Here is a 17,710-nt window from a genome sequence, read left to right as displayed (position 1 = left end):
AACCTAGATAGCATATTCAAAAGCAGAGACATTACTTTGCCAACAAAGGTCCATCTAGTCAAGGCTGTGGTTTTTCCAATGGTCATGTATGGATATGAAAGTTGGACTGTGAAGAAAGCTGGGTGCCGAAGAACTGATGCTTTTGAACTGTGGTGTTGGAGAAGACTCTTGAGAGTCCCTTGGACTGCAAGGAGATCCACCTGGTCCATTCTAAAGGAGATCAGCCCTGGGTGTTCTTTGGAAGGAATGATGCTAAAGCTGAAACTCCAATACTTTGGCCACCTCATGCGAAGAATTGACTCATTGGAAAAGACTCTGATGCTGGGAGGGATTGGGGGCAGGAGGAGAAGGGGACGACAGACGATGAGATGGCTGGATGGCATCACCGACTCGATGGACAAGAGTTTGAGTGAACTCCGGGAGTTGGTGATGGACAGGGAGGCCTGGCGTGCTGCAATTCATGGGGTCGCAAAGAGTCAGACACGACTGAGCAACTGAACTGAACTGAACTGAAGCTTTCTTTATAGTCCAGCTCTCACATGCATACATGACTACTGGAAAAACCATAGCCTTGGCTAGAAGAACCTTTGTTGACAAAGTAATGTCTCTGCTTTCACTTTGTAGTAAACGTATGAAAATCAGATTATTTTCAATTTATTCTTCTTTATCAAAATTGTTTGGCTACTCTAAAATCTACATTTTTCATATAAATTTTACAATCAGCTTGACAAGTCTAAAAAAATTATTTTTGGTGTTTTGATTGGTATTGCCTAGAATCTATAGATTAATTTCAGGAGAATTTACATCTTAACAATATTGACCCTTTTCAAAAATACATGAACATAAAATATATCTCTGTTTTGATATGTTTTAGTATATATCAGCAGTATTTTCATTTTTAATGTGCAAGTATTATACATATATGTTAAATCTGCCCATAGATGCTTCATATTTTTGATCCTCATGTAAATATATATATTTTTTCATTTCCAATTGGACATTACTCTTTCTCTCTCTCTCTTATCTCTATCTTGGATTTTAAAAATATACAGATTTAAAACACCTGGCATAACAATTCAAAAGTTAGGCCTTAAGGTGTTCAAGTTATGTGTAATGAAAGAAAGATGTTATTGCCGACTCCTGTGTAGCACCAGTAATAAAAGTTTTCAAAGCTATTTATGGAGAAGAGGCTCTGACATATCTTTTTACAAATAAATTAGATTAAATTTAATGAATTGAAAAGACACAGACAAATTGTGCTTATGGTAAGTTTATAATAATATGAAAACTAAATATCATGGTAATATTATTAAAAAGGCAAGAAAAATGTGTGGATTACATGTAGCCATTTATTATATTAAAAAATTCAGTGCTTAGATAAAACTAGAAGTAAATACGCCAAATGGTTACAAAGTGCAAGGAAATAGGAATGATTTTAAAAATACATTTTTAGTAGGTTTAGTGTTACTATTTTGTAATGAAAAGTGAACATATTCGGCACATGATGGCAATGTATAATAAAGTTATTAATTCTAAATTTTTAGTCTATGGAATGTTAGTTGTATCATTTTGTAATCAAGTCCTTTGGTGATCTTCATTTAATATATTTAAAATTAATTTTTAGAAATGTTAAGTCAGTACTTTTTCAGGACCAGCTGTTGATACTGAGCTCACTGATTTTTATATTGTGAGGATATCGTGTATTGGAAAGGCTGCAAAGTAACTTGACATTAGATGTATTTATCACAGAAGGCTTTTTACCAGTCATTTAGGTAAATTTTTATACCTTGCATACTCAACATTCTTAATGTGGTGGTACTAGTTAAACCATGACTCCAGGGCCAACTTATTACAGGCATGGGAGCCACAAAATACTTTTTGGAGCCCGTGGAAATGTTTTAATTTTAATATATTTTAAAATCAGTAAAAAAAAGTATAATCATATTATTATTTTTTATTAAAAATTTTAATAGAAAAAGGGACCCGTGAAAGTCATAATATGGTCCTATGTGGCTTCTTAGAGTATGAGTGTTTCATTTCCCTTAACAATTTTGTGATGACTTCTGGCAAAACATCTGAGAAAAGCAGTAACTTGTGCATCTCATGAAAGATGCCAAGAAAATTAAAGTGCTAAGTTGAAATATTTCAGCCCAACACAAAATAATATGCTTTATACAGTGACCAACATCCATCATGTATCTGTCTTCTTTTTTTTTTAAATAATGGCAGTATTAAGTCATCTGTACATAGTAGGCTGTTCAGTTTACAGAGCTGAGACTTTCCCAGCTTAGCCACCAGTTGCTGGGTCTCTTTAGCATTTTCCAGAAAGACAACAGTTTAAACAAAACTTTGTATGGCAAGAACTGAAATTCTTTATTGATAATTTAATTAGATAATTTATAATTTCATTTTACTGTGAAATATAGTACTTGCCTTTTTGTGCCATAGGTTGTTTTCCTTCCAAATATCATTGATTATCCCAGATGTTTTGTAGTGAATTGCTTTGGTATTCTAAAGATAATGGTAACTGAAGATTGAAGACAACTCAGCATTTAAGTAATTAAGTTACTTTTTCCCCCCCTAGTATTCTGATAGTGAAATATTTTAATTGTAATGAAAGATCATTAATCTTTTAGATCTGATTAAAGCTTGGAACCTCTTTCTAAAAAAAAAGCAATTACACACACACTTATATGGTAATGGTAATTTCAGTATTTTTTTTCAGTAATGAAATATTTTACATTATTGGGTGAGCTTTTCATACCATACATGGTCCCAGAATAACTGTAATAATTTTGCTTTCTTTGCCTGATGTATATAAGCATACATAACAGAATTTCTACTACATCTATTCTACTTTACATTTCCATTCTCATGTTTTCCTTCATTATTTTTTCTGTTCTTTCTTTCTTAATCCAGGCCCACAAATGTATATTATTTAAAGTTACTGTAAAAGGATTTAGGGAAATTTACTTCAAAGTCCCCTATTTTTCTTTCATTTATTGTCTTCTTCCTATTTTTGTTCTTCTTTTCTTCTTACTGTCTTCTCCCACCTTCCAAATCTCAAGTATTACACATACACATGCATATTCACTTGAGCGATCATACTGGGGTTTGTTTGTTTGCATGTCTGTTTTGGGGGAACTCTTCTTTAATTCTGGGCAGGATTTGCTAACATTCTATTGATTGCTTCACAGTCTGCCAAGCGATTCAATTTGTTCCTGAGGCGTCGTCTTCTGGTAACCAGCGTGGAATGATAACTGCCTGTGCTTTGGATGGCTACATTGCTAGCCTGAGTCATTTTTGTTGTAATGAATGCTATTAATTTGAGGGTGTTTGTCATTGGTTCCTATTCCCCAGACAACTGAGATTTTAGAATGGTGATTCATAATCTTTTTGGGGTCTGATTTAAGCTTTGGAACCTCTTCCTTAAAAAATTGTAATTGCAAACACATAAATACGTGCACTTGCACTTACACACTTTCAATTTACATACAGTTTCAGAAGTTTATGAATTCCCATGAAGAATTCTGAGGTTTATGAACCTCAGAATAACTACCTCATTCAATAGCCACACAGATGTTTGCCTCACTATAAACAGGCATTTCCAAGAACAAACACAAATACAATCAAATATAAATAAAAAGATACACACACACACACTGCAAAAAAAAGTGATCTTACTGTCATGTTTTCTGCAAAAGAATGAGATGTTTTCATAGTTTTCAGTTACGTGTAACAAAATTATCATGTTTTTTTGCCCCAGTTGACTTCAGCCAGTTTCTGTGAACAGTGCTAAGGATGTCTGCTGCTGCTGCTGCTGCTGCTAAGTCACTTCAGTCGTGTCCGACTCTGTGCGACCCCATAGACGGCAGCCCACCAGGCTCCCCCGTCCCTGGGATTCTCCAGGCAAGAGCACTGGAGTGGGTTGCCATTTCCTTCTCCAATGCCTGAAAATGAAAAGTGAAAGTGAAGCCGCTCAGTCATGTCCAACTCTTTGCGACCCCATGGACTGCAGCCCACCAGGCTCCTCCATCCGTGGGATTCTCCTCATAGTGTTTACAGGGCTACCGGTGATTTCTCTGTATTTAAAAAAATTTTTACAGTGTATAGTTAGGGAATGACATAATGATAGAAATGTGGGTTTTTCTAGGTAGCCTTTGGTTTTTGAGAGAAGGGAATTACATATGCTCATGGACAGAGGAGCCTGGCAGACTACAGCCCGTGGGGTTGCAAAGAGTTGGACACAAGTGAGCAACTAAGCACAGCACATTTCGACTGAACGTTCAGGAAATAATTGGATTAAATAGTCTAGCTGCTTTGTTTGTTCCCTAATGGAAAAAAACTCTGAGTGTGATTTTTGTTGATTTCTATATGCACATCTTCTGTCACCAGAACTTCTCTTTGTGGACCTAAATTTAGCTGTTCAAATATGAATTCTTACCAATGTATGTCATTAAAAAAAAAAAAAACTCTACCAGACAAAATATGACTGACCCAGACTTAGAGCAAAAAGATTATTATTTTTCCCTCTAATTTTTTGCTTTGATTGCATTTAATCTAATTAGTATTATTTTCCCTTCCCCAGTTTGGGAACTTCATAAAATATGCTAATCCTGTGACAACTTACAAGAGCTCAAATAATTTTTCATTTTGTTCACTTTTATTTAGTGATTTATAATCAAGATCTATAACATGACAGTTTGAATTTTTCATTTGTTTTTTTTTTTTACTTTTATGAGAAGAGAGATGACTATGTATCCTTTGGGGTGCAAAAAACTGAGACATAACATTTAAATAACTAAATCTTGATATGTAATCTCTACACTCCTTGAGTATTTTTTGTTTCTTCATTCTTTTTTCACTCATTTCCTCCTATGCATTGGGAGCTAGTTCTTTCTGAGACATACCAGTTATGCATTCATATAACTAAAATACAGTTATTCTGTTCATAAACCACAGATCAAACATGAGATTTTTTTTCTTATTCTTACTTGACTGATTTATATCCAGTCCTTTTTATGGGTGATTTGCCTGGCCTGACTTGAATGAAAAACAGCATAGAATACCATAAAAGAAACTCATACACTGAAATAAATACAGTTATGAAAATTAAACACCCAGTTCCCCATTCACTAGTTAGCTCAAGCAGTTGGAAAGTTGTCTATATTATGAATTTGCATCACAGGGTTAGAGAGATCACTGATATGCACTGTATCATCTGTTTACATCATTCTAGGTATTATATGTGGACTGTTCCAAATATTAACTATTACATATTATATGTAAACTCCCAAGAGGACCAAATCAGTCAAACTTAAAATCTCTTTTTGAAGCTCTGATGTTTTTGTAGTTTTGAAAGGGGAGGAATTAATGAACTATACATGTGATGGGTAAATTTGCAAGTTTGACCATTTTACTGAGAGAATTGATAACACAGATTTAAACAATGGATTGATTTTGGCTCACTTAAATCATTGATGTTGAAAAGGAGATTTGTGTGCAAGTGTATTTGAATTGAAGCCAGATAGCAAGCTAACTTGCTTTCTAATTTTCAGTTGCATCTTGATTTTATTTTAACCCTTCAAAAAGTTAATTAAAAAGTAGAAATTTTATGAAAACATAGCATGAGCATTAATTATGTTTTTGTTCTTGCAGTGTTCTTGCACTAATTCATGAATTAGTCTGTAATTAATTATACCCCTAAAATAGTATGTGACCATGAATTATTTGTTGGACTAATTGATATTTTGCTTAATGAAGCAACAAGTCTCTTTCTGAATATGCTTTTGGGATCAATGTATACATGTATTCATTTTGTATTTTGGTATAATTGTAGCATTTTTATTATATGTGCATGTAGTCAATATGGTTCGTTTCATCTTGAGTCTTCATTGTTTAATATGTAACTTCTTTATGAATGTGACTTTCTAAAATAAGCATGATCTTCCATTGATGAAAGCTCTGTCTTCATCTGTCATTTTCTGAAAATGAAATTAGATGGTGACCAAATTTTAATTTCTTTCATTTTTTTTTGCCATCTGAAAATAAAACTGTAATTTAAAGCTGTGACATTCATGTCTCCTGCAGTTTAAAAAAGATGAACAAAGCAAAGATTCTATCTTCTTCAGAGATGGGATTAGGAAAATTGATTTTGTGCTTTCCTACGTTGATGACATAAAGAAAGAAGCAGAATTAAAGGCGGTAAGTACTTACGAGAGAGAGAGATGGGAATAATAAAAAGAAGCACATTCCATAATTTGACAGGGATGTTTCCACTGAAATTATTTTGTAAAAGTTAGCGGCCCCAGAGTATTTCTGGAAGCAGAAACTGAGTAGAAAGACTACAAAATATGCAACCCAAAAATGCATATGTAATTTCAATTTTTTTTTAACATTTTGGACAGTGGCTTCTCTTTGTAGTTCACCTTTGTTCTTAAATGTGACCACCAGAATCTGAGGTGTATGTATGAATATAATATTTATCTTTTGTATTCAATTTCATTTCAGCTTTCAGTAATCCATTCTATCTGAAATAGCCTTGACATTATGTTCTTTCTGAACTTACATTATCACTTTCTAAACTTACGTTATTTGTGGTTTTTTTCCACTTGTTTACTGTCTCCAACACCATAAAGTAAGTTCACAAAACCAAAGACTTTGTCTTGTTTGTTACTGTATACTCAAATGCCTAGAGGAGTAGTTGGAGAATAATGGATGCTTAATAAATATTGGTTGGTTGGTTTAGTCCCTAAGTTGTGTCCAACTCTTTTGCGACCCCATGGACTGTGTAGCCCACTGGGGTCCTCTGTCCATGGGATTTTCCAGACAAGAATGCTGGAGTGGGTTGCCATTTCCTTCTCCAGGGGATTTTCCTGACCCAGGGATTGAACCTGGGTCGCCTGCTTTGCAGGCAGATTCTTTGCTGATTGAGCCATTAAATATTTGAGGTGTCCTGCAGTCCATGGGCAGAGCAGGAAATGACACCCCACTCCAGTACTCTTGCCTGGAAAATCCCATTGTCAGAGGAGCCTGGTAGGCTGCAGTCCATGGGGTCGCAAAGAGTTGGACACGACTGAGCGGCTTCACTTTCACTTTTCACTTTCGTGCATTGGAGAAGGAAATGGCAACCTACTCCAGTATTCTTGCCTGGAGAATCCCAGGGACGGGGGAGCCTGGTGGGCTGCTGTCTATGGGGTCACACAGAGTCGGACACGACTGAAGTGACTTAGCAGCAGCAGTACATGGGGCCTCAAAGAGTTGGATATGACTTAGTGACTGAACAACAGCAATGGGTAAGCATATAAACACACATTTACTAACATGCTTAACATCAGAAATAAATGTCCCATAAAGGACAAAACTAGAGATATTATGTAAGTTCCTGTACATATCCCTCCCTGTCCTTTTCTTCTACTCTTTCCCTGGAAACTCTTTCACTAGGGCACTAAAATTCATTCACTGTCACCACTTTCAGCTCTTGTCTGAATGTTCTTCAAGCCTAGCTCCTCTTGGGGATTTGATGCCTTCCCCAGCAGCCCTCTTAAGTGGTGGCGGTTTTTCCCCTGCAGACTGTTTTTCCGGAGATGGATGAATGCCTGCTCTCCTTGTATCTTGTTGATTCCAGTCCGTCCTCCCTTGCTTAGCCCTAAAACTCCTGAGCTTTAAATCTCATCAGAGTTATCACTACCCAGCATTGTTGCTGCCCTTATTCCGTCCCTGATCTTCCAACAGGGAAGATTTTGTTAACAAAAAGTTTCTCAACAATTTTAGCTCCTGGTTCACTATTACTCTACACCCAAGCTCCTTTTTTACGTATTTATAATCTCAGTGCATATATAGATGATTATTTTGGCATCCTGGCCTCTGTGTTCCTTGAACTCCCTTTTCCAGTTATCTTAGTCTCTAACTCAGCCTTTCATTCCCCTAGAACTTGCCATTACTAATGGCTACAACTCTTTACAATCTCATACCAAGTATCCACCTGTCTGACTAATACCCTTCTTCCTTCAACTCACCAGGACCAGATTAAATATAATTATGTTAATCTTCTTACTGCTGCTCCTTATCTTTATGCTCTTTTTTATGCTTGTTCAGTTTAAATCTCATATCAAATTATACTTTATGGTATATGCCATCGAACCCCTTGCTCCTCTCTCAGTCATACTTAACTTTGCAAAACAACTTCATTAAACCCAGCTGTCTACCTACTACATGCTAGAACCATCAGAAAGAAAGAGATATATCTCACTTACTGACTTTATCTCGTGTTTGTGCCAATGGACCTCAACTAGGTTCCTAATGCTATCTGGCAGTCACACTTTACTTCTTTAAATTATTCGATTTCCCAATCTGCTGGATGACTGTTTTATAACCTTTTCTCTCTCTTATCTTGGATGTATCCTCCTTATTTTCAAGCTTGTCTGACCACTTTTCTAAGTCACTGAGAAAACTGAAGCAAGTAGAAGAGAAATTATTAATTTTCATTATCATGTCTGTCCCTCTACCAGTATCTTCATCTGTGTAATCTGCATTTCTTTCTGTTACCACAGATGAGCTGTCTGTCCTTCTGTCTAAAGCCAAGAACTCTGCTTGTGTCCTGAATCCATTTTTAGGGATCAGAAAGACTACCCCAGGTTTGCTGATTCAGTAAAAGACCTCACAGAACACAGCATGCAGCCACACTCAATGGCTATGATATATTGCAATGAAATAAGTAAAGCAAAATCAGCAAAAGGAAAAGAATGTATGGGACAAAATCCAGAGAAAATCAGATACAAGCTGTAAGAGTTCTCACCAGGTGGAGGGGACTCATGGGATGCACTTGATTTTTCTAGCGACAGTGTGTGACATTGCACTGGAAGTGTTGACTGCTGCTGCTACTGCTGCTAAGTCGCTTCAGTCGTGTCCAACTCTGTGCCACCCCATGGACTGCAGCCTACCAGGCTTCTCCATCCATGGGATTTTCCGGGCAACAGTACTGGAGTGGGATGCCATTGCCTTCTCCCGTTGACTGCTAGGGAAGCTCATTAATGATGCAGCGCTGTAGGATTTTACTGTAGGATTTTACTTGTCACCTTCTGCTGAGCTCATACCGATATTTCATAGTCCTAAAGGGAAGCAGGTGTTCAGTATAAATGACATAGTTTTGTACAAACTATGTCATTTGTGACAAAACTGTGTACAAAACTGTGTCATAGGTGAAGTGAAGTCAGCCACTCTCAGTAGTTCTGAGAGTGGTGGGAACACTCCCCAAAACCAGTTTCCAAACACCAGAACCAACCTTGCAGGCAGGCCTCTCTAAGAATACGTTTTAAGCCTGTTATAGTATGCCTACTTAGGGATGTTGCTTTTATAATTCTTTCTCCCTTAAACTGCATTTTGTGTCATTCTTTACTGAATCATTTCTTTCAACAAGTGAATGTGCTGTTAATTGTTCCTTATTTAAAAAATAAAAATTAAAAAAGCAAGAACAAAAAACCTTCTCTTGATCCTAGTTTCCCTGCCAGCTACTGTCAATTTCTCAATTTTCTTTTGGCTCAGTTTTCTCTTAAACCCATTCCTATCAGGCCTTAACCTCACCCACTCTGCTTATCTTTATATAAATGAATCTAGTGTTCAAGTCTCAACCCTCATTTTGCTTGACCTGTTAGCAGCATCTGCCACCACTTAGCTTTCCTTTCTCTATGCTGCACATTCTTGACGTGGCTTCCAAGTCTCCAGATTCTTTCAGTTTTCTTCTTATTTCACTAGCCACCCCTTTTCAATCTTTTCTTCTGCCTGATCCCTTGTTAGCATAGTGCCGTAGGCTCTGTCCTTGATCCTCTTCTTGTCTCAGTCTACATTGATTTCTTTGATGATACATCCAGTCTCACAGTTTTAAAATTTAAGACCATGTTGGTGCTAATTCTGTTTACTTTTCCACTTCATACTTCTTTCCTATATGGCTGTTCTGTATCTCTACTCGGAAGTCTTACAGAATCTCAGACTCAACAGGTCTAAAATGAACTCCTGGACTTCTCCCCAAAGCCTGATTCATCTACAAGTCTTCCTCATCTACAGTTATTTATCATATATTCAGTAGTTACAAAGGACAGAATTTATAGTGTACTGTAAATGGTCCAGTTAAATCACTTTTTAATTTATATCCCTAGAAGGTAAATGTCATGGCAATTTGGCACCCATCATCATTTATTTTTAAAAAGTGAATTATATGAAGAAATTCTTTTTTAACACTTCAAATTTTACATAATTTACTTTTTTCCACCTAAAATTTTCCTTCCACTTTTTTCTGTGTAATTTTTTCCTAATTTAAATGTGTTTTATATTTAAAGAGGCTTCTATCATTTGTTCAGTCAAGTTTGCTATAACAAATGTGTATATACATTGAAGGGTTTTTATTTCTTTATCAGAACGGTCTAAGCCTTAAGCTTTTTCATTTGTTTTTTGAGGGTTTTTTTTTTTTTAATACAGTTGTACAAGTGCATAATTGGTAAACCTTGAAATACTACAATATTTGACAAGTAATTATCAAACATCAAAAGTAAACTCATCCTAAATGCATCAGTTAATGAAATGAATGCGGGGGCTTTAAACAATATCTTCTTTTTCTTTTAATAATTTTGTTAATTTATTCATATGTGACTGCGCTTGGTCTTCACTGCTGCTGCACAGATTTTCCTCTAGCTGCGGCTCTCAGCAGCTGTTCACTCGTGTGGTTTTCAGGCTTCTCGTTGCGGTGGCTTCTCTTGTTGAGGAGCATGAGTGCCAGGTGCTTGGACTTCAGTAGCTGCAGCACGTGGGCTTCAGTAGTTGCTACTCCCAGACTCGAGAGCACAGGCTCAGTAGCTGAGGCACACAAGCGCAGTTGCTCTGTGGCGTGCGGGATCCTCCGGGATTAGGTGCTGAACCCATGTCATCTGCCCTGGCAGGCAACTCCTCAGCACTGAGCCACCAGGGAAGCCCAACCAAATTTTCTTTATGTGTAGATGAATGAGAATTATTCCTAGAATGAGATGCTTCTCCTTCAAGTATATTCTTTTTTTCATGTTAGTATAAATTAGGCTTGTTCAAATAAATAAGTAGATTGGAATAGAAATGGTACTGCTTTAGCAGCTTTAATCTTTTTTGGGTGAACTCCTGAATTACAGCTGCAAATTACAAAGTGATTTGTCATAAAAGTAATATTTAGTGGTCTATCACCTAACAATACTTAGCTCAGCTTTCAATTTTACTGAAGTCAGAGAACTGGTGTCTACGTGTCTCACAAAAGCATTTGTTACTGTAATGAGAGGAGGTATTCACTTTTTTTGGAAGAAAACCTGTGAGCAACATAGACAGCATATTAAAAAGGAGAGACATTACTTTGCCGACAAAAGTCCATCTAGTCAAAGCTATGGTTTTTCCAGTAGTCATGTGTGGATGTGAGAGTTGGAGTATAAAGAAAGCTGAGCACCAAAGAGTTAATGCTATTGAACTGTGGTGTTAGAGAAGACTCTTGACAGTCCCTTGGACTGCAAGGAGATCAAACCAGTCAATCTTAAAGGAAATCAGTGCTAAAGCTGAATGCTAAAGCTGAAACTCCAATACTTTGGCCACTTGATGGAAATGTCTTTTCCACACATTGGAAAAGACCCTGATGCTGGGAAAGATGGAAGGCAGTATGAGATGGTTGGATGGCATCACTGACTCCATCGACATGAGTTTGAGTAAGCTCCAGGAGTTGGTTATGGACAGGGAAGCCTGGCGTGCTGCAGTTCATGGGGTTGCAAAAAGTTGGACATGACTGGGTGACTGAACTAAACTTACTCACTTTTTTAATACTGATAATGTACTTTGAATGTCCTTCTCGCCCTTTATTTTTTTGTTCTGTTTTGCTTTCCTGGAGGATTGCAGCCTACTTTTTCTTTTGGTAACATAGGAGAAGGGCAATTGTGAAAAAGTATCAGATAGGGGAGAATTGTTCATAAACATATTCTCACATGTTGTAAATGTTAGATGTTGGAGAAAAAGAGCACATTAAAATTATATTCCTTGTAAAGTTTGAAGATCTCTCAAGGTGGACATATCCACTTGAAGATATGTCCTGTGATATCCTAGTAAAACCTTTTAAAAATTCATTTACTATTTTTCATAGTTATGTCATAATTTTTTACATTTAAGTCACAGTTGCAATTTTTCACACTTGCATAAGGGTTAACTCATACTTGAATTATACTTAAATCACAGTTACAATTTTTCACACTTACAGTTAAAGCCAAAAGCATTTTGAACAGTTAATTATTGTTTTAAAGCTCACAAGTAATGATTATTTGCACTTAATTGAATTAAATTTAATTTTACTTTTTCTGAGTGAAACTATTCTTCATGATTAAAAAGTCATGATGATATTTTGCCTGAAAATTGCATTAAATATGTCATTTGTTTAAAATATCTGATATCTTTGTAGGATTGAGTCTTCCCAACTATAAGTGTAATATATCTCTGTTTATCAAAATGTTTTATGTTAATTTAGTAAAGTTTTCTGTATTTTTTTTTTCAGAGAGTAGTCCTGCATATTTCCTGGAGATTATTCCTAGATATATTGATTTTTATAGTTATAGTATGAATTATAATACAGGTGAAAAGCCATTCATGGCACTCAGATGGGGGTAATATATAGAATGCTTTTATGTACAACCAAGAAATGTCTGAAGGCCCAGTCATTGTGTAACAAGTCTGTTTATCACCGGGCAAATAAAAGTATTTTACAGAATTCTACTGATTTGTTTTTCCATAGGAAAGAAGAAGACAATTTGAACAAAATCTCAGAAAAACTGGTCTTGAGTTGGAAATTGAAGATAAAATGGTAAATGTAGTTATTAGTCTATACCAGAGTCTTGGTTTTTTAAGTTTTGTTTCCTTGTACTCTGACCTTTGACTGACTAGATTGTGTTTGGGAGCAAAATAAGTTTTTCTGCCTACAGACATTTACACTGGGGTTGATAGGGCCTGTGATATTTCAGGTAAATAACTAGGTCAGTGCTCTGAAATTGAGATGATGAGTAATGAGTGGAACACTTTAAAAATAGGCATGCATAGTTCTCGTCAGGATCCAGAGAAAGGAAAGACATGGCTTTTGTTTCATATCTGTCTCATTTTGAAGGCGGCCTATAATCTAACACCTTAACTAGTTAACCTGGCTGTCTTGCAACACAAACTTTTAGTTAAGGCCTAGACATATTTTTCTGTTCATTAATATGACATTTTTTTCCCCTAACCTACCATTTACTTGTTGTATTGAATTTTTTCCAAATTGCTTTTAAAGACCTATTTCAGATCCAACCCTGTCCATGAAACTCTAATACTCTAGTTCTAAATTACTATTCTCTACTTCGTATTTATTGCTGAATTTTTTTCTTACTAAACTCTAATAAATATGAATTATACCACGTATTCTATCTGTAACTTAACTATTCTCCTTTGTAATGAACTGTTGTTACCTAAAGTTCTTCTGGGTATAGGCAATACATTGAAACTGGGTAAGAAGAGCAAGTACATCTTATGCTTTGCGTGTATTTCTCATATACCCTAAGCACAGTTCTGAGCTAATGGCTAGTTGTTAAAAACTTAAGAGATTGTCCAGAATCACATGTGTTTCTATGGATATCAGGCTAGTGTACATTGACCCTGAAATATATTTTTAAAAAGACTCTCGCTTTGTTTTTCTATGTCTCTTTCTTTCTCACACACATGCATGTGCGTGTATATACATGTGTATGTGTGTGTGTGTTGTTATTTTTAGCTGCCAAGTGGTATCTGACTCTTTTGCAACCCAGTGAACTGTAGCCCACCAGGCTCCTCCATCCATGGGATTTCCCAGGCAAGAATACTGGAATGGGTTGCCATTTCCTTCTCCAGGGGATCTTCCCAACCCATGGATTGAACCTGTACCCCTCCTGCATTGCAGGCAGATTCTTTACCACTGAGCCACCAGGAAAACCCACATATTATACATACATACATACATATATATATATATGTCTCACATATATATATGAGAAAGAAATGGCAATCCACTCCAGTATTCTTGCCTGGGAAATCCCGTGAACTGAGGAGCCTGGTGGGCTACAGTCCATGGGGTTACAAAGAGCCAGATACAACTGAGCAACTAAACAAGAAGAAGGTATGTACCACTGTTTTAAGCATTACTCTTCTAGAAATTTTGCTGAAATTTTTCAAAAAATTGAAAATGCTGTTACATCTTTAATTTGGGGTTTTATAAAAATTTTCTTTCTTTAATCAATTTAGTAATCTTTCCACTATTTTGCCTCCATTTTATACAGAACTCCGAAGATGGAAGGACTTATTTTGTCAAGATCCATGCCCCTTGGGAGGTGTTAGTTACTTATGCCGAAGTGTTGGGAATCAAAATGCCTGTTAAGGAGAGTGATATTCCCTCAGCTGACAGACTCCCTTTTAGTTGTATGCTTGAGCCTCTGAAGCTCCCAAGGGATGTGAAGCATCCTACTCCGGATTATTTCACTGTCCAGTTCAGCAGACATCGGCAAGAGCTCTTCCTCATTAAAGATGAGTCAAGCTTCTTTCCATCCTCATCAAGAAACAGAATTGTAGGTAGAGAAGACCTTTGGGTACATCTCTTGAAGTGTGCTTTTATGTGTGTACATGTGCAATACTATGACTTACAAGGTGTTTCTGGGTAAACTCTGATGTGTTCCATGATACTGGGCAGGTTTGAATATCCATCTTGGACCACTTAACCCTGTCAACCTCCCTACTTCTCAAATTGTTTAAAAGTGAAAAGTTGACAGTGTGAATATAGCAAAGAGAGGCCTCATGCAATATTGGGGGAATCACTTAATTGAGACCTAGGGGACTTTGATGTTGTAAGATTTCTGTAAAATCATTAGGAGAAATATTGGTCATTCCAAATGGAAATGAAATGTTTTAATTTCTTTACATATGGTGTTGACTGTAAAAAAAAGCACAACCTAAATATTGAGAATTATGTTTTTTTCAGGGACATTGTCATAGACTATAGCCTCTGAGGAACTGTTACAAAAAGGTCATGGAGAACCCAGGATAAAAAGAAATTTTTGCTAGGAAAAAAAAAAACAAAAAACATGTAATGGAGCATTAAAAGATTACTGCTAATCACAAAACACAGATATCTCAAGTTAATAATTTTAGTGCTCTTCTGGGTATAGGAAGATTCTGGAGTCTGGGCTCGTTGAAATTATTCCTTTGATATACCTCTTAACTATGTAGGACCCTATCCTGCTTTTCTCTGTCCTGAATTGCCCATTGTGGGATGGCTGCAGTGGTTACTGGCTTGTTGGCAGGCAACATTCCTTGTATATTGAAATGGCAGGTATTATTTTATTTTGTCCACAATAGACAGCATTTGAGAAACATCAGAGCTTTTTCCTTTCATTTAAAACCATTTTCAGTCTTTTTTATAATAGTATTTCCTCTCCGGTTGTAGTCCTAGAATCTTTAAATTTCTCATTAAAAATCTCTCACCGTTTCTTTACCCCTGTTTGTTTTTGTTAAAAGAACAGTAATGCCCACCTCATAGGTTACCCTGAGAATTAAATGAGTTAAGGTGTGAATGACTTTGAGTAGTTTTGGGAATGCATGAGGGATTTGCTAAGTGTGAGATCCTATTATTATTGATCTGACTTTAGAGGAAAAAAATTCAGGTTCTTTGTTACTCTTTCCCCATGTATCTGTTACCTACTAATGAAATCACCAGGGTTCTAACAAAGACAAGAGTCTTCTTGAGATTACTTACTCTTTCCTTGAGGAATGAGCAACTTCATTCACTTAGATTCACCACTCCTAAGTGTCTAAGAAGGATTTTGAAATAATCATTCTTCTAGTCCCTAGATCTGGTTTTTGAAAAATTCACTGACAGGAATATTAAACAAAATGTAGTACCTAGAATTTAAATAAAAATGCAAATCAACAAACTAAAAGTTCTCTCCCTTGTCTTACCTGGATTAAAAAGCACCAGCAGCAGGAATAGCAGATCTAAGAGGCAACATTTAAGGGGATGTTGAGCACATGGCATGAAATCAGAAAGCCAGGTTTCAATTCACAAGTCTGCTTTATAAACAAGATAATCTGTCTTGAGCAGATTATGTCTTGAGCCTCACAATGTGTATTTCACAGATGACCCCTCTATTAGGCTTGGCTGTACTATTTGCCACATAATTTATTCTAAGTTCATCTACTAATTGAAGTGTTCATAATAATAAAGCTTCTCATATATCTATGTGAAGCAGGTAGCTACAACTTGGAACCAGATGCCTAGACTACACTCCCATATAGAGACAAGGAAACAGCGATGCTGCCTTCCTTGATGTTTTCATTTGAGAGAGATGGTTTCTAGAAAACTTAAGAAAAACACTCCTGAGTTAGAGAACTGGCAAGAAGTTTATTTAGCTTTTAAAAGGATTTGCATACATCTCTGAGAGAAGAGAAAAAGAATTTATAATTATAAGTCTCTGAAGGAAATGCTTTAAGATTTGGCACCAGGGAAATGTCTGTTCGTTTGTTCCTTCCTACATCCATCCATCCTTCTTTACTCTCTTTTTTCCTTCCTTCCTCTCTTTCTTTATATTTTGACATATACCAAATGCATGTATCCAAACTTGTATTCTTCTTAGTCATATTTGCAAGTATATGCTTAAAACAGTGACACCTCAAATGTGCAAAATAGTTTTGAGTTTCCTTAAAATACTAGTATTGTTAATAATAACAAATATTTAAATCAGTGCAGTTCAGTTGCTCACTCATGTCTGACTCCTTGCAACCCCATGAATCGCAGCACGCCAGGCCTCCCTGTCCATCATCAACTCCCAGAGTTCACTCAAACGCATGTCCATCGAGTTGGTGAAGCCATCCAGCCATCTCATCCTCTGTCGTCCCCTTCTCCTCCTGTCCCCAATCCCTCCCAGCATCAGAGTCTTTTCCAATGAGTCAACTCTTCGCATGAGGTGGCCAAAGTATTGGAGTTTCAACTTTAGCATCAGTCCTTCCAAAGAAATCCCAGGATTGATCTCCTTTAGAATGGACTGATTGGATCTCCTTGCAGTCCAAGGGACTCTCAAGAGTCTTCTCCAACACCACAGTTCATAAGCATCAATTCTTCAGCACTCAGCTTTCTTCACAGTCCAACTTTCACATCCATACATGACCACTGGAAAAACCATAGCCTTGATTAGATGGACCTTTGTTGGCAAAGTAATATCTCTGCTTTTCAATATGCTATCTAGGTTGGTCATAACTTTCCTTCAAGGAGTAAGCGTCTTTTAAATTCCTGTCTGCAATCACCATCTGCAGTGATTTCGGAGCCCAGGAAAATAAAGTCTGACACTGTTTCCACTGTTTCCCCATCTATCTGCCATGAAATGATGGGACCACATGCCATGATCTTCGTTTTCTGAATGTTGAGCTTTAAGCCAACATTTTCTCTCTCCTCTTGCACTTTCATCAAGAGGCTTTTTAGTTCCTCTTCACTTTCTGCCATAAGGGTGGTGTCATAGGCATATCTGAGGTTACTGATATTTCTCCCGCCAATCTTGATTACAGCTTGTGTTTCTTCCAGCCCAGTGTTTCTCATGATGTACTCTGCATATAAGTTAAATAAGCAGGCTGACAATATACAGCCTTGACGTACTCCTTTTCCTATTTGAAACCAGTCTGT

The 17,710-nt window shown here is 36.6% G+C and overlaps 1 protein-coding gene across 1 annotated transcript in view; it reads left to right on the top strand.

Annotated features, from left to right (window-relative positions):
* The window catches only part of ANO5 (anoctamin 5), an 86,286-nt gene that overhangs the window by 17,312 nt on the left and 51,264 nt on the right, over nt 1-17,710 (top strand). The window contains exons 4-7 of the mRNA XM_010858408.1: nt 3,198-3,239; nt 6,091-6,204; nt 12,779-12,847; nt 14,325-14,609. Of these exons, the coding sequence (XP_010856710.1) occupies nt 3,198-3,239; nt 6,091-6,204; nt 12,779-12,847; nt 14,325-14,609 (510 nt within the window). The remainder of the gene's footprint in view (nt 1-3,197; nt 3,240-6,090; nt 6,205-12,778; nt 12,848-14,324; nt 14,610-17,710) is intronic.

Source organism: Bison bison, unplaced genomic scaffold, assembly GCF_000754665.1.
Source record: "Bison bison bison isolate TAMUID 2011002044 unplaced genomic scaffold, Bison_UMD1.0 scf7180017864388, whole genome shotgun sequence".
NCBI classification, from domain to species: domain Eukaryota; kingdom Metazoa; phylum Chordata; class Mammalia; order Artiodactyla; family Bovidae; genus Bison; species Bison bison.
This window is presented reverse-complemented; position numbering and strand designations above follow the sequence as displayed.